General features: G+C 39.0%; 1 protein-coding gene across 7 annotated transcripts; it reads left to right on the top strand.

The window, feature by feature from the left end:
* The first annotated feature begins 1,644 nt into the window (after nucleotides 1-1,644).
* Nucleotides 1,645-18,475, top strand: RNF14 (ring finger protein 14). 7 transcript variants are annotated; one of them, XM_015239447.3, is made up of 10 exons: nucleotides 1,645-1,756; nucleotides 2,372-2,430; nucleotides 4,314-4,489; nucleotides 5,746-5,907; nucleotides 6,956-7,107; nucleotides 9,892-10,419; nucleotides 11,072-11,300; nucleotides 14,172-14,344; nucleotides 15,312-15,442; nucleotides 17,027-18,475. In XM_015239447.3, the coding sequence occupies exons 4-10, from the start codon at nucleotides 5,754-5,756 to the stop codon at nucleotides 17,082-17,084; spliced, it is 1,425 nt and encodes a 474-aa protein (XP_015094933.1). In that variant the 5' UTR covers nucleotides 1,645-1,756; nucleotides 2,372-2,430; nucleotides 4,314-4,489; nucleotides 5,746-5,753; the 3' UTR covers nucleotides 17,085-18,475. The 7 variants fall into 7 exon arrangements, with proteins under 7 accessions (XP_015094933.1, XP_006204575.1, XP_031527880.1 ...); XM_031672020.2 differs by lacking the exon at nucleotides 1,645-1,756 and adding an exon at nucleotides 1,763-2,058; XM_006204513.4 differs by lacking the exon at nucleotides 2,372-2,430 and having other exon boundaries at nucleotides 1,647-1,756.
* The last annotated feature ends 6,462 nt before the right edge of the window (nucleotides 18,476-24,937 follow it).

The raw sequence follows: 24,937 nt of genomic DNA, 5'->3' as shown, positions 1-24,937 counted from the left end.
CATGTAGCCACTATAGTATCATACAGAATAATTTCATTGCCCTAAAAAATCCCTTGTGCTCCATCTGTTCATCCCTCCCTCCCTCCCTCTCCCCAAACCCCTGGAAACCACGATCTTTTTATTGTTTCTGTAGCTGTGCCTTTTGCAGAATGTCATTTGGTTGGAATCATACAGTTTGTAGCCTTTTCAGACTGGCTTCTTTCACTTAGTAATATGTCTTTTAAGTTTCTTCCATGTCTTTCATGGCTTGATCATTTTTTTTACCGCACATACATTTTTTAATTTACATATATGTACAGTTCATTGTTTCTGAGAACGCTTTAGAGCTTTAGCTTTTTAAACTTACATAGTTATCAAAGGAATAGAGCCAACCACAAAACAAGAATTAATTCAAAAAGATATATACACCCTACTATTAACAGCAATATTATTTATAATTGCCAAGATATGGAAGCATCCTAAGTGTGCATCAATAATTGAATAGATAATGAAGATGCAGCATATATATATATATATATATATATATATATATATATATATAAAATGGGATACAACTCACCCATGATTCGCATTTCCCTAATGACAATAATGATGTTGAGCATTTTTTCACATGCTTACTGATCATTTGTATATCTCTTTTTTGCGAAATGTCTATTCAGATCCTTTGCGTATTTTAAAACTGAGGTATTATTGGTCTTTCTGTTGTTGAGTTGTAGGAGTTCTTTAAATATTCTGGATATTAAACCTTTATCAGATATGTGATTTGCAAATATGTTCTCCTATTCTGTGAATTGTCTTTTTACTTTCTTGACAGTGTCCTTTGAAGCACAAAGGTTTTTAATATTGATGAATCCAATTTATCTACTTTTTCTTTTGTTCTTGTGTTTTTGGTCATATCTAAGAACTTTTCCTTAATCCAAGCTCATGAAGATTTACTCCAGTTCTAAGAGTTTTTTAGTTTTAACTCTTACATTTAGGTCTTCGATCCATTTTGAGTTAAATTTTGCATAAGGCATGAGGTTGGGGCATGTAATTTTAATTCCTATTCAGCCTCTTAATAATCGTGTACTCTTTGGTAAGTTCTTGAACTTAAGTTTCAATTTTCTCATTTATGAAGTGGGAATAACAAACAGAACCTAAATAATAAGGTTATAGTGAAGATAAAGAGAAATTTTACATAAAGCACTTAGCAAAGGGCTTGAAGCATCCTAATTGCCCAATAAACCTGGTAGTCATTACTGTTATAATGCAATGAGTGAATGCCTTCATAGTGGAGGTGTCAGAAAGATGGACAGCTTTTCTGAGACGGCTGTTGGGATCCCGGGAGGGAGAAGAGGCTTAGCCTACGGGGGAAGCAGGTCTGGGACTGTTACAGGAGTGTCTGCCCCAGGTAGACCGCTGTCTCATGATCACCTCTAGGGATTAGTAAAAAATTCTAATTCCCGGGCCCTATCCCAGAGCTACAGAAAGGCGCCCCCTAGGCACGGGGCCTTCAGAAACTGCATTTGTATCACCTTCTCCAGAAACTTAAGTGTGCAGGGCCGCGGTAGGGGTGACGGTGGTCGCACCTGCAGCGCCGCCTTTGACCTGCGGGGGGCGGCCAAGGGGCCGGGGCGGTCACGGCGGCTGCGCAGAGCTTTTCTCACGCCGGGGGCTGCACCAGCCAGATCCGCCGGGCTCAGCTGACAGCTCCGAAGACGGAAGAGGCGGTGCGCAGGTTGAGCCGGGCGTTTCCAGGCAGGGCCGGCGAGTGGAGGTGAGGGGACCCAGAGCTAGGGTGGAGGGCGGAACTTTCGGGCCCGGCACGGCGGGGCGGCCGGAAGGTACGGTGGGGACAGCGCTCCGGGCGCGCGAGGCGCAGAAGGGCGGCCGGGCCGGGACAGCTCAGCTGGCCTCAGCTCCCCAGACCCGGGACGGGGCGCCTCCAGCCCGGCCCGGCTAAGACCTCCGGGCACTCAGAGGAGGAAAGGGAAGGTCCGGGCCCTGCTCGTTCGGGACGCCCGGGGTCGGCCCACACCTCGCACAGCCGCACAGCGCCCTCTGTGTCCAGCCGCCGGGGTAGGTAGCAGGGCTTGGGCCTGCCCGCAGTTGTAGGTGAGTCGTGCAAGCAACGACTCAGCAGGCCCGGCGGTGAGCGGTGAAGACACCGGCAGCGGCGTGCTGACCCCGGGGCCAGGGCTGACCCCAGGGCCGGAGCCCGCACGGTGTGGCCTGGGAGAATGAGTAGGGTTTTCCCAGGCCCGAGGGGAACCCGGGAGAGGAGGGGCTTCCCCCGCTGGTGTAGCGGTTTCCGGTTTGCACCAAACTAATGTTAAACTTGAATTCTCTCTCGTCTTCTGGCCCCGGGTTTATTCTCGTTCCTGTGTTACAGGTGAAGAAACTGGGTGGTCTGCATCAAGGTTTAGTTCTATATTAGCTGTGTGACCTTAGGTAAGCAAGGACTCAAGATGCCATTTTTCTGTGTGTCGTGGAAATAGTAATAGGACTTGCTTCATGGGGTTGTGGAGAACGAACAGGAGTTAATGCATCTGAAGGGCTTAGTGCAATGCCTGACACACGGTAAGAGCTCACTAAGTTACTTTCCTTGCTGTGATTGTGACGACCTACCCAACCTCCTGCTTCTGGTGGGATGTGGCAGCGTAGGCACTGAGCCTTATGATTCTAGTCCCCCATTTCAGCACGCTGCATCTCACCCCAATTCAGTTCTAGTTTTTTCCAGTGTCTAAGGCAAGGTACTGCTAGATGCTGAGAACAAAATACACAGATGCAAAAGACTTGATCCTCACCTTAAGTCACTAATGCAGTCTGGTAGGAGAGGAAATGCAAGTTCAGAGGAAGAACTGTAATGCAAGGTGGGAGGTGACAGTGTCATAGGAAAGTTAACAGAAAAAAAGTTTGCTGGATTTTTAAAGAAAGTCATGACGTCTAGTTGGAATAGGGGCTTTGGAGGCGGATCTTAAAGGCTAAATGGATAGAATCAGAAGGAAATTTAGGTCAGCAACCTGAATTAAGGGACTGGGACCTGGCGGCGGCTTCAGAAGCTGGAGTCTGGTGGGGTAGATTATGAGGAGTTGGTGATGGCACACACTGCTTGGGGTAGAGCTTCTCAATCCTGGCTATGCATTAGAATCAGGTGGAGAGCTTGTGTAACTGCTGATGCCTAATTTAATTGCTCTGGGGTACGGCTTGGGTATTGAGATTTTAAAAAGCAGCTCCTTGGGTGATTCTAACGTGTGTACTAGATGGGAAACACTAACCTAAAACTAGAAACTATAAACTCATCTCACCCCGTTTATAGTGTTTAAACAGGAAGAAACACAAAGCTTAATTAAATTATCACCATATACTACACCTGGTAAAATTGTTTAAGTAAGGTAATGTGAAAAGACAATACAGTACATAGTAGTAGGGGCTCAATAAAAGTATTTCATTCTTAGCTTACTTGGGAGTCACACATCTGAGAATCTGGTTTAAAAGTTATGGTTTTATATCATATTTTTGAGTATAATTTAAGGGTGTTGGTAGGATTCTCCAAAACCTATCTATGAACTGCCCTCCCCTTCTTCATTCCCAGTTAGGAAGCCTGATTCTAAAGCATGTAGACCATGACTTAAAAATGCGTGTGTGTGTGTGTGTGTGTGAGACTGCTTTTGTTGTTTTGTTTTTAAATATCCTGCTATTGGGGAGAGGAAAGGGGGGAGGGGCAATGGGGATTAAGAAATACAAACTATTTTGTATAAAATCAGCTACAGGGATATATTGTACAACATGGAGAATATAGCCATTATTTTATAATAGCTATAAGTAGAATATAACCTTTAAAAACTGTGAATCACTATATTGTACACCTGTAATTTATATAATACTATTTATCAACTACAAAAAAAAAATCTTGCTATCATGCTTAAATTAGCCTAATGTTGAGTGTCCCTGGCAGGATTAATTCATTAGCAGGCGAGAGGAAAAACTGGAGGAAGATAGGAAATGAAGGAGTAGAGGAAGCAGAAGAGGAAAGGAAAAACAAAAACAAAAACAGCACCAGGAAGTTGTTTGTTAGGGGCACGGTGTGCTGTCCTTTCATATGTCCTTGGTGTTTCTCCTTAGCTCCTCCCAGGGCTGAAGGCACTCTCATTGCTGGGAACATGCAGATGTCCCTTCAACCACATGGCTCAGGCTGTGCTAGGAGAGTAACATGCAGCTGTAGATTAGGATTGACTGTGTTAGGATGTGTTTGATTTAAGTGGTGGTAATGAAAATTCAGAATTTCAATCTGGAGCGTGTCTTAACACCATCTTTTGTATTTTTTTCTGCAGATGGCAGGATTTCTATAGTATATCTAGTATGAGTTCCACATCTTGGCCTCTTATCCAGCTTCAGCAGTCTCACCTCCATCAGATGGAGAATAAATGAGATTTGCATGAATTCCAAACTCTGAGCTGACATACGGATTGCGGTGCTAATATCCTTTTCTTCTGGTTATTATTAACAGGTACTAACTGACCTAAAATAGAATATATCACTGTGTCTTAGATAACAGCACAGCTTAAGCAGAACCATTATTTGCTGGGAAAAAAATTGCTTTTTGAAAATGAAATCATTTTAAATGAATTTGTCAGTTTTGACATGTCACCTTTTATAATGTGACAAACCATGTCCTTATGTTTCAGTTTTGTGCATTTCAATTTAAAAAAAGATTTCTCTGGAGAGGGAACATATCTGCAAATGCAGTTATAGTCCAACATTTTAATTGACAAAATGGTAATATTTGGTTTTTGTTTTATTAAAGTATTATTTCATAGATCTGCATTACATATTTTTTTCACATTTAGATTATCTGATATTGTGGTGCATCTTTCAGTTGCTGCAGTTAAAGAGCATTGATTCATACTTTAATTGCAGCATATTTTCGTTGTTGGTATTACCTGAGTAATGGTAAATCTTTAAATTGATTTGACAGAATTTGTCATTATTTCAAAAATTTAATGTTATTTTGCTGCTTCCCCAGTTATCTGTCTGATATCATACCTGTCCCTGTAACATTCTCTAGGGTAGGGTGTTCCCAACTGGGAGCAGTTTTCTTCCCCCTCCACAGCAGAGGATAGTTGGCTAAATATCTGGAGATATTTTTGATTGTCACAACTCTTGAGGGAAAGGGACACTGTTGGCATGTAGTAGGTTGAACCCAGGGATGCTGTTACACATCCTATAATGCACAGGACTGCCTTCCACAACAAAGAATTGTTTGTTTCAAAATGTCAGTAGCTGAAGTTGAAAAAACCTGCCCTGGAGATTCCCGTGAATTTAAAAAATTCATTTATTTTTAAGTAGTATATCAGATATACTTTGACTACTTTTGGTAGCAAGGCAATTGCTAGGTTTAGTAGGCAAGTCAAAGTAATTTGTGATTTGTCCTTTTAAAAAATGTTTTTGATTATGCATTTATTCCTAAATCATCCGTGACTAATGAAGTTGGCAATTAGAAGCACCACAGCCATCCTTTTTGAAAAAAGCTGTTACTCTTGCAGAGCTACTGGAATACTAGATATCTTTTTTTAGTTTCTTAGTTTTTAGTTTCTTTCATTTTTAGTTTGACGGAAAAGTGAGAATACTGACTAGTTCTTTACAGTTGTCGGTGAGGAACTTTCTTTTTGGGGGGGAACTGGGGGGAGGAGAGTGCCACTAGTCTTTTCCAAACTCTGCCTTTTCTGTTCTTAACTGTTTTTAATGATTATCTTCAACTCCCAGAAAATTAAATGTCGTCAGAGGACCGAGAAGCTCAGGAGGATGAATTGCTGGCCCTGGCAAGTATTTATGATGGAGACGAATTTAGAAAAGCAGAGTCTGTCCAAGGTGGAGAAACCAGGATCTATTTGGACTTACCACAAAATTTCAAGATATTTGTGAGCGGTTAGTTAATATTCTCTTAAACGTGTTTTTCTAAATAAAGGTTATTCTCAATTTCTTAGCGTGCCCTAAATTATTAATCATCTTGTGTTTACGGGCAGTAGTGATAGATGGTAGTATTACAGATTTAATGCATATTTCTGTTGTAGTTGAAAATTGGACTGGGGGTAAACAGTTTTCAATTTGATTCCGCCTTTTTGACCTCTGAATTGGGATATTATCCTGCATATTTCATGCATCCTAATCGTCTAACAAGCAGTTCATCAGCCATGAGTCATTGGCTGTTAAATAGGGATAATAAAAGAGAAAATGAGATAATACATGTGAAAACCCTTGGGAAGAGTTAAAGTACCATAGTGGTTGTTAATACTATTCAGTTTCCAGAATCATTTCAGCCACCATAAACATATGACACATGCTGCTATTCTATGACCTTTTGCTTCAGAAAAAAATTAAAAACTGTTACCTTTGATACAAACATTCAGATTGATGCATTCTTTCTCAGAATGTTTCTACTATAAAAGCTTTGAGTAAAGGAAGTAAGTGTGATAATTTAAAATGAAACGTTGATTGTGAGAGTGTTATGTGTTGTTTCTTGCCCTTAAGCCTGAGATCACTGGATTGGCACAAATTCTCTATGATTCATGGGTAGTTGGCACATGCCGGTCTAAGTAGGTCATGGCTCTTTGATAGAAATAAATGTCCTTTTCTCTAGATTGTGTCTTTAATTATCTACTGTAAAACAACAACAAAAGAAAACATTGTGTATTACTTGCTCATTAGTGTTAGGAATTATACTCAAAAGTGTATCCAAGAATAAGTTGTGTATCTTTGTTTTAAATTTCATACTGCGTAGTAGATTTTTTAAGGGCTTACGGATTTTTTTTTTTAAGGTGGCGGCTATGAAGTAAAATTAGGGAACAGAAAGTGCTTTGGAGGAGGGATTTTATCCCCTCAACTAAAGCGTTAAGTTTTTCTTGAGCACTGCTCAAAGTAATGGACACTCAAGTGCTGACCAGCTGATCCTTTCTAACCTTTGTTTTTGGTTCAGGCAATTCCAATGAGTGTCTCCAGAATAGTGGCTTTGAATACACCATTTGCTTTCTGCCTCCACTTGTGCTGAACTTTGAACTGCCACCAGATTATCCATCCTCCTCCCCACCTTCATTCACACTTAGTGGCAAATGGCTGTCACCAACTCAGGTTAGACCCGAAACTTAATTTCTCCTATCCATTTTTAGAAACTTAAAAAATCATCTTTAATTGAAGACTACCTCAATGATCTTGAATTCAGTGCATGAAAAACAAACGGCTTTGATTTTGTAATTTTTTTTCCCTTGCCTACAGAATCCTAATGTTAATGAATTGAAAATGTTTGGTGTTTCAGAAAGAAATGACAATAATTAGAATGATTAATCATTATGAATTACGTAGGAGTAATTTCTAATCAAGCGTATTGTTTCTTTTCTGGTCTTGCTATTTTCCCATTTAGTCTGGATTGTAATGGAGACTAAGGTCCTCGTCCTCCTCATTTTCTCTTTTTCCTTAGATGTTGCTATTGCTTTTTATTTATTCTCTTTTTTTTTAGTTTCTTATCCATTCCTTAAAATAAAGATTTAATTATAATTAGGAGGACTAAAATTGAGCTAATGTAGTTATAATAAACAAATTTCCTCAGAAAACATAAAAATGCTTTTATTTTTAAAGGCCTGTATACTAATAACAAAGAGTTGTTGACTGGTCTCACTGATGTAAACACACACAAGTAGAAATGCATATGGTTGCTGTAGCTGTCTCATGAAGGATTGAGACCTTATATTATGAGCCTTCATTTCCTCTGGGTTAGAGATCCTTTCTAGTAACAACCTCAGCTCTTGATTGAGACATGAAAATGACTTGAAGCTAATATGAAGCATTCCAGGATAGATAATGGATCAATAGCAGCAGCTTTTTAGAAGTCAGGATGGAGATTGATAGGCTGATGTATTAAGACAAAAGCTGTCAGAGCTACTTGACCTCATGGAACAGCTTGTCAGTTTTTCCTTTTTGATCTTGTGATTTTCATTCTCCACCCTGCTAATCTTTAGATGAGAGTCTAATCTTTAGATGAGAGTACTTTTGTAAAATTGAACTTACAGTTTTAAAACAAAATTAAACTTTAAAAAAGGATAATACATGTAGAATAAGAGGGAATTTTACCTTATGTTTTAGTATCTGTGCCAGAGACAATACATGCAAGACAGTGGATTATGTGCCCAAGAATATCAAGGATGTTTGATGTTTAGATCACCGAGAGTTGACTGAATTATTTAGATATTTATAGTCTCATTTCTCCAGAGAGCTCTTGATACTTCATGTCCACACGTGTACCGGTATACACACGTGCTTGCACAAAACAAGGACAGATTAACTGGGTGTGTGGTTATAATTACAGATTCTACCCAAATAGCATACACCTGATGCTGGCTTTTGGGATGTGGAGAGAAGAGGGTTGTTCATTATTTTATGTTAGGACGCAGCTAAAATTACCGTAGGACTGTCTGCAGATACATTTTTGCCCATCTAGTTGACATTTTTAGTTAGTCTCTTATGTTCCTTGGTTCAGTTCTTGTTTGTTGCTGGGCCTTGAGTCCTTGGCATTGTGAATTTTACCTGTTGATAGTGAAGTTGCCGCATTGACTGAGCTGAGTTGGTGGATAGAAGTGGGTTTAGTTTTCTAGTATTTTACACTATTTCTCTTATAATATTTTTACAGTCTTTTTGATGTACATTTATGTACATCCCAGATGCCTCTTTTGAGAAGGGGCTGGAGAAGAAAAGGATGGAGGAGAATGGCTTCTTCATTGGACTTGGTGGCTCAAGAAACACTCGGAGCTGCCTTCCCTTTTAGTATCTATTACATTTTACAGATTTCAGCATGTTTCTGGTGGATCATATAAGCATATTCATGCAAATGTAGAAAAACATCAGTTGTCTAATCTTGAACTGGTCAATAAGTGTTTTAAGTTTGTGTATGTAGAGGATTTAGTGAGCAGCAGTTTGCGGCGTAAGGAAGAGAGAATATGGTCCTTTTTCACTTGATACTTAAATTTACAAAATTTATTTGCATCTGGAAGGCTCATTTTTTGGTGTTTACCTAAAAAGAAAAGCTGCTTATGATTCCTGAGCTCTACTTACAAGTATTCCACATTTCTAATGGCAAATCTTCTTATATTTGCCTTTCAAATTGAGCAGACCAGTTTTAAGGAGGAAAAGTTGAAATACTTTGGTTCCTTAGCTTAGGAAATGTAAGCTTTCCCTATGGCAGCCAAACCATTGTTGAGGGCTTGTAATCTTGTCCAGGTTCAGGATCGGTCTGCCTTCTTCTGTTAGTCAGGATCTGGTGTAAGCCCAGATTGCTTAGTTAAAATCAGCTTGTAAATCTGAATAACAAGGACCCTGAGGTTAGATTCTGTTTGTGATTCTTTCACACAAGTTGGCTTCTTGCTAGGACTGAAAGAATTAACTTTAAAACTTGGAGGGTATTTTTAAACTACTATTTTTCTTGTCATTATTGCAGAGTACCTACAGGGCTAGGACTCCAAAGGAATAGAAGTGGTTCATTTCAGAACTAGAGCTCTTCTCCTACGTGAGATAGATAGCAATGCTGAAACGGAGAAAAATAAAGAATAGAAAAGTCCTTCATTTCAGTGGCTCATATGTAAAGCTAATTCTGCATCTGGCAGGGTCTTGCCATTTCTCTTGTTTTCATGGTACTTATATCTTCTGACTTTGTGCTTTACTGTGGCTCGTGTTGCTGAGTATTTTAAGAAGTGCTTAGATTAGACTGGTGCTGTTTTGCAGCACAGTTTAACACAGCAGTAAAAAAATCATGTTAGGAAGTGTAAAAGCCTAATTTAAAAGTTAAAAAGATTTCAAGGGAAATCAGGAGTTGACAGCATCATCATCTTTCCAAACTCATCAGCATCCTTATGTGTTTTTTCCTAGCTGTCTGCTCTCTGCAAGCACTTAGACAACCTGTGGGAAGAACACCGTGGCAGTGTGGTACTATTTGCCTGGATGCAGTTTCTTAAGGAAGAGACCTTAGCGTACTTGAATATTGTCTCTCCTTTGGAACTCAAGATGGGTTCTCAGAAAAAAGTACAGAGAAGGATGGCTCAGGCCTCTCCCAACACAGAACTAGATTTTGGAGGAGCTGCCGGATCTGATGCAGACCAAGAGGAAGTTGTGGACGAGAGAGCTGTGCAGGATGTGGAGTCGTTGTCGAGTCTGATCCAGGAGATCTTGGACTTTGATCAAGCTCAGCAGATAAAATGCTTTAATAGTAAATTGTTCCTGTGCAATATCTGTTTCTGTGAGAAGCTAGGTAGTGAATGCATGTACTTCTTGGAGTGCAGGCACGTGTACTGCAAAGCCTGTCTCAAGGACTACTTTGAAATCCAGATCAGAGATGGCCAAGTTCAATGCCTCAACTGCCCAGAACCCAAGTGCCCTTCAGTGGCCACTCCTGGTCAGGTAACTTTTTATTGTGCTGCCCCCTAATTCTCTTTCACAAAAGGAGACACCTCAGGAACTTCCTTGATAAGGCTCATCAGGGCTGTCTTAAGCCTTGGAGCCAGCCCACAAAGTGTTTCATTGTATCCATCAAGAATGCCATGGTCTTAACTTTCCCTGTTAAGCAGATATAAATGCTTCCTTTGCTGGCTTTGAAATGGGCAGTCCTTGGCCAGGATGAGTGTTAAAAAAATTAAGTAGTTCTGGTGATTTACTCTGTATATCTGCTAGATGGGGGAATTACTACCTTATCTTTGTGTGAGGTTGAATCTGAAGGGTTTATCACTTGGAATGGTTAACCAAATGTTTACAAACTTTAATGTAAAGACAGCCTGCTTGGTTTCTTTTTTTTCTTTTTTAAATCAACTTTATTAAGGCATAAGTGTACTCATTTAAAGTTTATAGTTTGCTTTGTTTTGATAAATGGTAGGCTCATGTGATCATGTCATTTCAGGGAAGATAAAGACTTCCCCTCCTGGGTTTGATTTTGAAGTAAGGTTGAGTGTTTTAATTTATGTGCATCTGGTTTACACCAGCATCCTAAGGATCTCCTCAGGGTTAGGACTGGTTGGGAAATCATCAAACCTGTGGTATCTTATATTTTTAACTTCAGGTCAAAGAGCTAGTGGAAGCAGAATTATTTGCCCGTTACGACCGCCTTCTCCTCCAGTCCACCTTGGACCTGATGGCAGATGTGGTTTACTGCCCGCGCCCATGCTGCCAGTTGCCTGTGATGCAGGAGCCTGGCTGCACAATGGGCATCTGCTCCAGCTGCAATTTTGCCTTCTGTACTTTGTGCAGATTGACCTACCATGGGGTGTCTCCATGTAAGGTGACTGCAGGTAAGTTGTAACCGTGTGACCTCAGTCTCCCAGTGCCCCCCAACCCCCTAAAAAAGCCTATAATTTCAGTCCTTCAACTTGGAAGTGTTTGTTCAACAGATATTTTTGTCAGTTACTGTCCTAGGTTCTGGAGACATAGCAGGGACTAAACGGCCTCATGGGACTTACATTCTAATCGGAGAGATAGGCAAACAAAATAAGTAAGAATATTAGATGATGGTAAATGCTGTAGAGAAAAAAAATAAAAGGACAGGATATAAAATGTTCTGAAAGGGTAGGGGCTTGGGATTTTATTTAGAAAAACCAGAGGGAGACCTCGCTGGCAAAGTGGTTTGAGTAAAGACTTGAAGGAAGGCAGGAAACAAGCCATGCACATATCAAGGGGGTGCATTCCAGGGAAGGGATGACAAGGTAATTTCCATCTGTGAATAGGGAATAAGGTAGATCCTGGTTGGCAAATCATAGCGTCTAAGCTGCCACTCGTTTCCATGGTATACATGTCTGATCAATCATCAGGTGCTTTCTCCTTGAGCCCAGGGAGGCCTCAGAATCTTCCTCAACAGAGCATTTAAGAAAGCCATCCTCTGTGGGGATTAATAGACACACATTGTATATATGTAGGTCCTTGTATAGCACATGGAACTATATTCAATTTCTTGTAATCACATATAATGGAAAAGAATCTGGAAAGAAAAAATATATATATGTATAACTGAATCACTTTGCTGTACACCTGAAACTAACATTGTAAATCAACTACACTTCAATAAAAATTTTTTTTTAATTAAAAAAAAAAGAGTGAAAGCCACCCTCTCTTAAGGTAGGCACAGGAGGTGAAACCTGTTAGCCATTTCTGACCTTGATAAGAATTGAGAAATCAGGCCCTCTTCATCAATATAACTAAACTTTGGTGACTTAGTCTTTCTCACACTAACAAGGATGATAACAATAGCTACTTTTTAAGGTTGTTATAAGGTTCAGATGACCTGTTGGAGTGCTATTTTAAAGTTGTTATACTTGTTATAGTGGTCTGTGACAAGATAAATACAGGAACTGAGAGTCAGTGTTTGAAACTTTAATAATGATTTCAGAGAGTAATTTTATATCAGATCTAATAAAAATTTCAGCTTACTTTCATTTTTCTTTTTTCTTTTTTTTTTTAACATTTTTTATTGATTTATAATCATTTTACAATGTTGTGTCAAATTCCAGTGTAGAGCACAATTTTTCAATTATACATGAACATATATGTATATTCATTGTCACATTGTTTTCATTTTTCTAATAATTCATTTGATTATATTTCCAAAAAGTATTGGTCCTTGACAGGGTGGGGGAAAAAAAATTGGTCCTTCACCATAGATAGTTTGAGAATGGATGCAAAATACATGTAAAATGCAAAATGGTAAGTGTTAATACCAGTATTACTATAGTTACTAATGGTTAGCAGAGTGTCATTATCTCCAAGAAAGTACCCTGAGAGGAGAATGAGTAAATACAGTACTTCCAGTTGCCTAGAGCAGGTCTTGTAGTCCATAGGCAGCTAGGATGGGGAACTCACCAGAGTATAAGCTTTTACTTTAGACCTCTGTATCCTTATCATTGAGAGGCTGAAGTACATTTCAGATGTTTCACAGTATTTGGGGAAGAAATAGAAGATAGGCTTGGGAGCTTCAGCAAAATTAGCAATCTCTGTCTATATCTCTGTATTGGATATGACCATTTGAAATATGTGATATACATAGTTTAATTATTTTGAGAGCATTAAAGCAGTAACCTTCGTCCTTAAGATGTCTAGGAACACAAAAAATGCTTTAAATTAGCAGAGGGGATAAAAGTGACAGGATAAAAAGAATACATGTCTGCTACATCTAAGTAGAAGTGATGAAGCCATGGGAATGAGCAAAACAGAGAAAGGATTCACAGGTGAAGGAAAAGTGCAGATAGAGTTCTGCCTCAGAAGATGTCCACTGCATCAAAAGGGAGACAAAGCTCTAAATAATGTGAGGAAAGTAAATTAATAAAATAACTAGAACATTGTTGAGGGAGGTCTTTAATTAGTTGTGTTGAAAAATTAAGGTAATAGAATCGTGAGCAAAAGCCTTTGTCTGTAAATAAAGCCTTTGAGAATGGCTGCCCATTCCATTTGAGTTAAGTGATAAAGCAGTAGAAACGAGATTGAGGAGTATCAAGGGGAAAAGTTGACAGGAGGAGTTTTTCAGTATGTACGGGTGGTCAATTTTATTCACTGGCTTTTTTTAATATGGAGTATTGAACAATTGGTCTTTGCCCTTAAACCGAAAGTGCTGTTGTTTAATTTGGTAGGTCATGTAATCAAATGGTGGATGATGCCGATTTCGTGGAAAATCAGCTCTGTTTCACCCTTTGTATCATTTAGAGAAGTTAATCTTTCACTGTATACTACTAGTTGCACAAACATATCAACATTAATAAGTGAAGATCAAAAGAAAAATATAAGCTATTATTCTGTCACCTGTAACAAGTCCAGCTTTTGATTCCTTTCCATTCTCTGTCATTTGTGCATGTGTAATTTTTACCTACTTACAACTTAAATGTGCACATTTTTTCTGGATTCTGTAATGAGTATTTTAATTGAGTTATAACCATCCTAATAACTAAATATTAATGTCATTAAGTGGCTCTTTCGCACATAATTATTCCCTTGGTCATTTAATTTGTTTGCCATTGTTACACGCATCTCTGTGCATATAAACTTTTCTTTGGATTAATTTCTTATGATGGAGTCCCAGAAATAACATTATTGAGTAGTCAAAGGGTATGGCCATTTTTAATGGTTTTAATCAGCATTACAAAATTGTATAAAAGTTAATTTTCTGTTTCACTTTCTAGAGAAATTAATAGACTTACGAAATGAGTACCTGCAAGCAGATGAGGCCAATAAAAGATTTTTGGAACAGAGATATGGTAAGAGGGTGATTCAGAAGGCACTGGAAGAGATGGAAAGTAAGGAGTGGCTAGAAAAGAACTCGAAGAGCTGCCCGTGCTGTGGGACTCCTATCGAGGTAAAGGTTTGGGGACAGACTTGGAGGCAAACCTACTTGCGAGCATGTTATAATTTCCCCAAGAAACCCTTTGATTTTGTGACTAATGAAGAAAACACACTTTGGTATTTATTAAACCTTCTTACTTGGAAGATGCAAGTTTACTGGAAATACTGATATTGACCTTAAATGTATGTAGACCTCCCTTTTCAAAGTGCTTTCATACAGTGACAATTGTTCTCACATTATAGCCATTTCAAAATTGAATGGGTTATGAGGAGGCCATACTAGAGCTACAATCAACTCTTAACTCATCTGTGTGAGTTGAAAAAACAAAACAAAACAAAAAACCTCAAGCCTGACTTCTCAGAACTGCTTATCCTGGAATTTAGCGCACTTATTTAACAAGTACCTACTTAAGAAATAGAGAATTTTCCCATCAATCTGAGTCAAAATAGACAGATAAATCTATTGCTTCTTGACAAAATCTTAATATATTTTAAAATCAAAATGTATCTTTGCATTTAATTTATTGTCCCAACCCGTTATGTCTGAATTGGCCCTGGTGGTGATGCCTGTTACTCTGTTAAGGACACAGGCGTTCTGTTTAACCACTTCTGACGTGCCTCAGCTCTGTGATAGAGTGGGGGACTTGGTACTGTTTACTTAGATTGATGTAGAGAATATAAAAGCCCATGTATTAAACCCAAACGTTTTAATATTAATCTAACTACATGTTTCACTTGGAGTGTACGTGTTTGTCTTGAGTCTGCTGTTCATCGGAAGAGATTTTGCTAAGTATCTAGTTGTAGGAACACCTGCTAAATATTTTCTATGTTTTACTTGTAATGATAAAGAATTAGACTTCAACAGTTATCAGTGTGTCATCTGTATATCTCAACCCTGCCCTGGAAAGCGGGGAAGACTAGGAGAATGTTGTACTGTAGCATTTTGGCACGTGCATTTCTCTTTCTGTCTCTCCCACCAGAAATTAGACGGATGTAACAAGATGACATGTACTGGCTGTATGCAGTATTTCTGCTGGATTTGCATGGGTTCGCTCTCTAGAGCAAACCCTTATAAACATTTCACTGATCCTGCTTCCCCATGTTTTAACCGGTACGTACACACAAAACCCCTAGTCTCAGTAGCAATTTTTGGTACTTGATTTGCAGACCATGAGTCCAGTTAATTTTACTTAAGTACTCTGACTATTTAGAGAATTCTCTTATGTATTTTCCCCTATGTATGAGACTTTCTTGAAAATGAGTTTCATGATGAAAATATACTATCTGGGAATTTTATTTCTTATCCTCCTCAACTTTTTATAGTGAAAATTTCCAAACATAGAGAAGAGTTGAAAGGATAGGACTATGATTAGTAGGATACCTTCCACCCAAATGAACGATCGGTGATATTTTGCCGTATTTGTTTACTAAATTATTGCTGAACTATTTGACCCTAAGTTGGAGATAAGATGCTTCATCTCTGTATATTTCCACAGGTCTTTCCTAAGATAAGAAAATTCTTCTACATAACAAAATGCTTTAAAAAATTTGACAGTGATGGCATACTGTCATCTAATAAAATACTTAAAGCTTCTCCATTATCCCTAAAAATATCTTTTAAACCTGTTTCATTGAACCAGGATCTAATTGAGTTCAACCATTTTCTTTGATTCCATCTCTTTAGTTTAATAGAGAAAAGTTTTGTCCACTTTTTCTTTGTATGTGTTGAGGGGGAACATTGACTTTGAAGAGTCCAGGCTGTTACACTCTATAACCTCTTACCTTCTGGATTTTGGTTCTCCATGGAGTCTTTTAGTTTGCTTCTGTATCCTTTCTGTTTCCTGTCAGTGGAAGTTAAATCTGGACTGAAGTTTGACTAGATTTAGAGTAGCATTTTTGGCACGAGTACTTAATGAAGGGTGATGTACTTCATATAGTATCACATCAGATCCATAGTGTCAGGCTTTCTGCTGTTGGTGTGATGCTCAGTTCTATCATTTGCTCCATCGTAAAAATAAGTTTTCTTTTTGTCATTAGTAAGTGGTCTGTAGGGTGATGCCTTGACACGGTATGAATAACCTATTCTCCAGCAGCTCCAATTTCAGCAGCAGTTGATACTCTTTGCTAACAGGCCTCTGTGGAGTACCTACAATCATTGGTGTTATCAGACTATAAATTGAAGAAACAAGCACTGCCCATGAACCGTTGGGAATGTAGTGTTGAAAATTGCATAAATGTTAAGTAACATAAGGGAAGGAAAAAAGACATTGGCAACTGTAAAACGTTCTACAGACGGAGAGTGCAAGTGAAGACGGAGAGAGCGGAGTGGTTAGCATGTAACAGAGTTACAGTGCTTTGAAGGAGTTCAGGTTCTAGGTTGCCTGACTATCCCAGGTGTGGCTTATTCCGGATATTGTACCACACTGAGTATCAGTTTTGTGATACCTGTCTCCTGTTATAGTTTATCTTTGGCCCTGGAGAGTTGTCTGAATCCTAAAAGGGCTATTCTTATAAACTTTAAGGCAGCTTATTCAGAGGGACCCATATTTCAGCCCTCCCCAGTGGAATGTTTAAAGAGGGAAAGATATGCAAAGATGTTATCAGAAGAGTACAGAAAGTATTTTTGAAAACAGGAAAGAAATTTTATTCCATTTCTATCAGGTGTATTAAAGTGTACCTTATTTTCTGCTTCCAGGTTGTTCCATGCTGTGGATGTTAATGGAGATATTTGGGAAGATGAGGTTGAAGACTAGTTAACTCCTGCTGCTCAAGATACGGACGTGGAATGGTTTGCCCTAATCTTTTGTCAAGTACACAAAGTAACTTTGCAGGATATTTAGGGTACCATTCATTCACTCTTCCTATGCAGAAGATATGGAAGAACAAAGTTTATATTTTCATGTGGTACTACTGATTAAGGCACATTCGTACATTTTTCATTGTAACATAATTGAGGAAATATTAAGCCAAAGGTTCAGAAAATGGAAACTAGAAAATATTAAATATTATAATGTGCTGAAGCTTTGAATAGTTAAAAAGTAAATATTTATTTTCTTCCCCAAGCTTTAGGTAAGGAGAGAGGGGTCAAGAGTTAAACTTACAGACCTTTTTATTCTGAGAAGCATCCTGCTAAGACATCTAAGGGAGCTCCCTCAGTATACTCCTGATAGCTGGGGTGGGTAGGCGCCTTATTAAACTGTCCTGAGAGCCTGATCCCATTTACTCCATGTTACATTCCTTCCAACCTGAATTTCTGCTACATTAGTTTTCTTTGGAGGAAGCTCTTTGCTCTCTATAACTGATTGGATGACCCACTGTCATTTTGATCTACTGCTTTTCAGAATAGAAATTTATAGATAATTATTAAACTATTTTTAATACCATAAGCAGTATGGGTCACAAGATATATTTCTTCGTGGCATATAGTCCACTGGTTTTGAGCCAAGTCTATAGTTTATTGGTACTGGCTCAGAGGAATTTCAGCCGTATTCAGCTTTCCTCTGTCTTCTAGGCAGTAGAGCCTAGATTCAAAACAACTTGTCTTTGCTACCTTTTGTTCTCCTTTCTCTCCATTGACGCTCACCCTACCTTTCATTGGTAGGGACAGTTTTACTATTAGCTCCAGCAGCTAATATTTTTATTTCCTCTGCTGAGATAGGAGAAAGCCTAATATATTCCCAAGCTAAACCAGCTGAACTTTCATTATCTTTGCTTTTTGAACACTACACTACCATAGTTCCCGTCCTAACTTTCTGAATTCTTTTTAAAGCTCTTCTCTAATGAGCTATGGAAATTTGTCTTCCTATCCATTTTTTTTTTTGCAACAGCACTGTTTGGGGGGATAATTTTGGCTTGATACCTAGATCCCTGTTTCTGGGTTTTGTTGGCTTTTAAAAAAATTGTCTTTCCTTATGGTTTGGTGAGTGGCTTGGTAGCAAAATAAGATTTTGGGGGAAAAAGGACAGAGGAATTCAGTTGCAGGTGTGAACATGTTCTTTTTTCCTACCTTGTCATTGAAAATTGGGAAATCACTTATAACCATTTTATGTGTGTGTATCCAAAGAGCACGGACTGTTTCTGGATTGTTAATGAGGATGCTTAATCTTAAAAATAAAAATTATTTAAAAATTGTCTTATAATGAGAGCAGAGTTGCTGCTATGTGTTCTGTCACCAAGGCAACTGATCACATTTAAAAACTATGCAGTGTATAACACATATTCTTAAAGTGAGCAGAAAAAAGCATGGAATGGTGCCTCCTCCTCTGCCTGGGCTTGTGACTGAACTTAGATTTTAGGGCCAATGTTTTGTTTAAACCACATAGTTTTATGGACTTCGATTCAGCACACTTTATGTAAGAACTAAAGTTAACCTAAAGAATAAGTTGAAGATTAGAAATGGAAATTAAGACAATTATGTAGTACTGCTTGAGAAGAGTGGCTCTTCTCAGTGGCTGAATAGGAGTTCAGTTCATATCTTTCTCTAGTGACCACTCAGAAGCTGTTTGGCTCAGGGCTAGTTGATATTTGTTAGAGATTATTTTATTTTAGGCTGTTGCACATTTTGTTGATGAGGTAGTGGAAGTAGGAGAGAAGTCTTAACTTTGTGTTTCATCTTCCATACAAAATCTTCACCCCTCAATTTTCACAAAAATAATAGGGCTTGTCAAGTTTTATTTTTGAGTCATGAGTTATGAACTAATTTTAAGGTGGTATAGTTTTGGGTAGAGTACTTTTGTCTCTGAGTAAAATATAAGATTGGGATAACCCCCCATAAGACCTGTGAAATAAATGAGTTTGTGGAATATTGGTTTATCAGCTAGGTATATGAGTGAACAAAGAATTGTGTGTATCTAGCTTAAGTTCATGAAGGCTTTTTTCACAAATAGGCTGAGATTTGTCATAAATTGACATGAACCTTATGGGTCCTTTTGGTGGAAGTGAAGAGGCAGAGGGTCCCTTTGCAATTTGCCAAAACCTGCTTGAAGAGGGTGCATGTCTTGATTTTATATGAAAGGTTTGGACCTAGAACTGATAAATGAAAATAACCTGCTGAATAACTTTTGAAGTCAATATAGAAGTTTTGTGACTTTTTAAGCTTGGGATTGAACTAACTTCAGGGCCTGCCTTCGCCAATTGGGATGAATCTTGTCCCATTCATTTTTTTAAGTAAACTTTTTGTTTTACAATAGTGTTAGATTTACAGGAAACTTGGGCAAAACAGCAAGTTCCCATATACACCCTAAACCCATCTCCTTATTACTAACATGTTAGTGTGATACATTTGTCATAGTTAATGAACAAATATTGATACATTGATACATTATTAACTAGAGTCTATACTTTATTCATATTTCCTTTGTTTTTCCCTAATTACCTTTATCTGTTCCAGGATCCCATCCAGGACACCACATATTACTTGCAGTCATCATGTCTCCTTGGGCTCCCCTTGGCCATCATATGTTTATTAGTAGTAGTGCATAAACATTATATCTTGATGCATTTGTATTGGTCAGGAGCCAAAAACCTTTTCTTGGAGACTGATTACCTAATCCTAGCAGGCTCAGCAAATCAGTGAAATTCTTTTCTGATTGGTCTTTTTGTTGCTTTAAATCAGTTATTTCTAAAGACACTGGGTGTACATAGAGTTGTAGGCTCTGTGTCTGTTATGGTCATTTTTCTACTCAGCTTCACGAGGAAATCATTAAGCACTGGACAAGTTGATCAGACTTATGGGTCATCTGGACTCACAAGGCTCTGCACTTGTGTGAGAGGATTAGCCTGCCACCTCAGCTCAGTGCTGAACCCAGCAAGTGAGCATCTCGTGTCTACATCCCTTCCTGTTGAGGAGATTGATAAGGGAGAAAACCTTTGGCAGCCATATTCCCAGACCTATAGCACTGGCAGCAAGGTCATTTTTTTGTAGTAGAGGGTTCTAGTTTACATTAGAAATCCATTAATATACTTATTTTTTGTTGTTGTTAAGAGAAAATTAGAGTTAATCAGATATATGCTAATTATAAAGCCATTCATGTGGTTTCCTGCTTTAGAAGGAAAATTTAAAATTTGGACTATTATTTTGGAAAGTCCAAGTATTAACTTTGTCATAAGCACTACCAGCAGGTGGCAGCAATTCCCATGTTACAAATGCAAAAACTGGTTATGACAGTAGTATTTTGTTACAGAAGCAGGTGCATTTCTGGAATTTTAATTTTCCTCATTGTGTTTCATCATAGTCTGTTATATACTTTTATGCATTTAATGATACCAAGGCGAGAACAGCAGTATTACCAAAAACTGTAAGGCCACTCAGAACTGTTCTTGAACCATAGTTGACGTCCAATTATGAAGTGACATTGAAGTGTCACTCCTGAGAATAGCACTTGCCTGCAACCAGTGAAGTAAAGAAAAGAAGTTATAGCTGAAACCACTAAGTAAGACCAAGGAATTGTAACACTGGGGTGCCCTCTAATACTGATAAGAGTAGCCAAACAGTCTCTTCTCTGAACTTTGGCTCAATTAAAAACAAAATCGGCCACCCGACCAAGTTAAGGGTTTGTGGTCAGAAAGCTGTTTATGATAATTATCAACTTTCAGCACCATAGTCTAGACTTTGCAGTTATTCAGGTAGCATGAATGTTTACCACTCCAAGTAGTCCCATGTGTCTCTGAGCCAGAGGATGCTTTGGAGAAGATTGTGCACATTGAAAATTTAGTGAGATTCTGATGCCAAGTTGATAAGTAGAAAGTCAGCACAGTTATTTCTTTTCCTTACTTTGCTCTTTTTTTTTCCCCATTGAGTTGACAAACTAAACTAATATTAATACAACACAAATGCATATAAATTTAAAAAGTGATTGTCTTATTCTCAATCCCATTCCATTTCTTGCAACCTACTGTATTTCCTAGTATTCATTCACTCATTTAACAAATATTTATTGAATACCTCACTATGAGCCTTACTATTTTTCGAAGTGCTGAGAGTGTAACAGTGATTAAAACATATAAATCTCGCTGTCCTTTTGGAACTTAAATTCTGGTGGAAGGAGACAGACACTGAGCAAATTGTATGGTTTATCAGAAGATAAGTGCTTTGGAGAGAAGTTGAGAGAGGGAATAGGGAGCTAGAGGAGGCAGAGTGGTGCTGGAATTTTAAAGAGTGGAGAGGACTTCATCAAGATGGCACCTGAACAAAGGCTTGGCAGCCCGGGAGTGAAGACCTGTGGACACCTGTGAGAAGGGAGTCCAGGCAGAGGGAATAGCAGGGGTAAAGGCTCTTGGGGTTGGAGCATGTTAGAAGGCTCCATGGTAGCCAGTAAGGACTTAGGCAAACTGAGGAAGGGAAAATTTTGAAAGGTGGGGTGGGAGTAGGGAGTGCTGCCGACTGCTCTGGGCCTTGGGTGAACTTTGGCTTCTACCCTGAGATGGCAGCCTTTGGAGGGCTTTGAGCAGGAATGTGATAGGGTCTGACTTATGATTTAGGTGAGCAGGGGAAGCCAGGGCAGAAACAGATCAGTTAGGAGACTACTGCAGTAACTGAGGTGAGAAGTGCAGGTGGCGTGGACCAGTGGGCCAGCACTTGGAATCTTGAGAAATGGTCAGATTCTGCACTTTCCTTGAAGGTAAAACTAATAGGATTTGCTGACAGATTGGATGTATAATGTGAGAAAGTGAGGCATCAGAGTTGATTTCTAGGTCTTTTTGAGTAGTTGAGATGGAGAAACCAATAGGTAGCACTGACTGGCCAATGAAGAGCAGGACTTTAGTTGTAGATCGGTGACAACCCAATAGGTAGCACTGACTGGCCAATGAAGAGCAGGACTTTAGTTGTAGATCGGTGACTTTGAGACGTCTGATAGTTGTCGCAATGCAGATGTTGTAGGCAGTTGGATATTCTAGTCGAGTTCAAGGGACAGATTTGGGCTGGAGATTCACATATGAGAGTCAATGAATAGATGGTATTTAAAGCCATCAGACTGGATGAAATTACGAAGAGAGTCAGTTTTATGAGAGGAGGTCCAAAGACTGAATTTTGGGACACTTTTAAATGCTAAGAACTCAGGGGATGAGAAGGAACTAGCAAAGGAGACTGAGTGTGGCCAGTAAGGTAAGAAAACCAGCAAAGTGTGATATCGTGGAAGCCACTTCAGATTTGAAAGAAGGAGTGGTCAGCTGTGTCAGATACTGCAAATAAGTCAAGTAATATGAGCTCTAAGAACTGACTTGGCAATCACTGTAGAGGTCATTGGTGATTTTGACAAGTGCTGTTTCAGTGGAGGGGAGGTGAAAGTCTGGAGTGTTTGAGAACGAATGGGGCACCCTATGACAAGAAAAAAGTGAACAAACTGAAAATCAGCTTTCTTAGATCCAACAGATTATTGAGGTCACAGGGCAAATGTCCACAAAAACTAGAAAGGCAGGAAAATGCTGAAAATACAAATCTGTTCACCCAAGGTAGAAGCTGCTGGAGGCAATAATCAGGATTTAAATGAATTGCTAGGGGGCTGAATGTGGACTCACTTGAGAGTTTAAAACTCTAGAGAGCAATCTGCAACAAGTATCCAATGTTATTACAACTTAAAAAAAAATTCCTTGGAGCTAGTCTGAGGGGTTTTACTTTCAGGAGCTCTGTCAGGTTCTCACTGGGAAGATGGCAGAGAAACCACCTTGTGCAGAGGGGAGCCGGGAAGTGGCCGTCCTGAAATACACCCAGAGCTTTCTGTTTCCATGGCAGAGCCTGCCCTCAGGGAAAACTACTTTGCTGGAGTCCTCTGTGACCTCAAGGAAGGACAGTTGAATGGCTGGAGCCCCCTTTAGCCTTCCTGTCTCACATAAGAGGGGGGAAAAAGAAAGGCTAAGAAACTTCTGTAGGTCTCAGCCCAGAGATTCTAGCCCAGTAAAGTAAAACAGATTTAATCACAAGATTATAGAATGCCTCTCCCTAATACCTTAACATCTACAGGGCTCCAGTATCATAGCAATGGATTACAGCTTTTGAAAGAGTAGCAAGTCACAGCCTCTATTTTAAGAAGGAGTTTCTAGGGAAATCCAGAGACAACAGGGGAGACAAAAATAAAGGACACTGAAGGAAACTGAAGCCTCTGACACCTCCAACAAACATTAAAACACAGCCTAGCTGCTAGCCACATAAACATAAAGCCTCACATTAACGACCTGTTTATCTCAGTTCCTATTACCCAGTACCTCATACCCAACTTTCAGTAAAAAAAATCACAGGGATGCTAAGAGGCAGGGGAAAAGAGTCTGAAGACATAAAGCAAGCACCAGAATCAGACTCAGATAGGGCAGAGATTTTAGAATTATCACACTGGGAATTTAAAATAACTATGATTAACATGCTAAGATCTCTGATGGAAAAAGTGGACAACATGCAAGAACAGAGGAGTAGTATAAGCAAAAGATGGAAACTCAAAGAATCAAAAAGAAATGCTAGAAATAAAAACACCGTAACAGAAATGAATGCCTTTGATGGGCTCATCAGTAGGCAAAGCACAGCTGAGAAAAGAATTGTTGAACTTGAAGATCTGTCAGTGGAAACGTCCCAAACTGAAAGGTAAAGAGAAAAAGAAATGAAAGAAAAAGGGTACAGGGTATCTAAGAACTGTGAGACAGTTGCAAAAGGTGTGTTAACATGTGCACAAGGGGAATACCAGAAGAAAGAGAGAATGGAGGGAGAGAGATTAGAGCCAGAGTAGAGGTAACTCCAGAAATTTTGCTTATTGCAAAGGGGATCAGAGAATGAGGCTATTATAGAAGGGGACAAACAGGGTGAAGAGTTGTGTTTTTAAAGCTTGTTTTGTATTCTGACGGGGGTGATCTGGGAAAGGACAGTTTGATGCTGCAGTTGAGAGAGGGTCTTGCTGGAGCATTGCCCTCAAGGAGGCAGGAAGAGATGGGATCTGGTGCACAAGTAGAGGGAGTGACCAAGGAGCAAGTGACAGGAAGAAGGCAAACAGCGAGGGCAGGGCTGGCAGGCAGGTATATGTGAGGGAGGGAACTTGTGGAAGTTCTTTCCTGATTGCTTCTGTTTTCAAGGCTATCAGCTGAGAGAAAAGCTGGAGAAAAAGGGATTGGAGGCTTGAGATCTTATGAATTAGTTTTTTTTTTTTTTGATTTAATGAAGTATAGTTGGTTTACAATGTGGTATTAGTTTCTGGTATACAATGGAGTGGTTCATTTATACACACACACACATATATATATATATATATAAATTTTTTTCACTATAGGTTATTACAATCTGTTGAATATAGTTCCCTGTGCTATATAGTAGGATCTTGTTGTTTATCTAATTTGTGTATAGTAGTTTGTATCTGCTAATCCCAAACTCCTAATTTATCCCTCCCCACTTTCCCTTTTGGTAACCATAGGTTTTTTATGTCTGTGAGTCTGTTTCTGTTTTGTAAATAAGTTCATTTGTGTCATTTTTGTGGATGTCACATGTAAGTGATACCATATTTGTCTTTCTCTGTCTGCCTTCACTTCATATGATAATCTCTAGGTCCATCCATGTTGCTGCAAATGGCATTATTTAATTCTTTTTCATGGCTGAGTAGTTTTCTGTTGTATATGTATACCACAACTTCTT

Source organism: Vicugna pacos, chromosome 3, assembly GCF_048564905.1.
Source record: "Vicugna pacos chromosome 3, VicPac4, whole genome shotgun sequence".
Classification (NCBI taxonomy): domain Eukaryota; kingdom Metazoa; phylum Chordata; class Mammalia; order Artiodactyla; family Camelidae; genus Vicugna; species Vicugna pacos.
Note: the sequence above shows the minus strand (reverse complement) of the source record. Positions and strands in the feature narration are given on the sequence as shown.

Coding starts and splice junctions, on each gene's coding strand:
- RNF14 (XM_015239447.3), top strand. CDS start 5,754: ATGTCGTCAGAGGACCGAGAAGCTCAGGAGGATGAATTGCTGGCCCTG. Junction 10,420..11,071: donor CAGTGGCCACTCCTGGTCAG/GTAACTTTTTAT, acceptor TTTTAACTTCAG/GTCAAAGAGCTAGTGGAAGC. Junction 15,443..17,026: donor GCTTCCCCATGTTTTAACCG/GTACGTACACAC, acceptor TTCTGCTTCCAG/GTTGTTCCATGCTGTGGATG.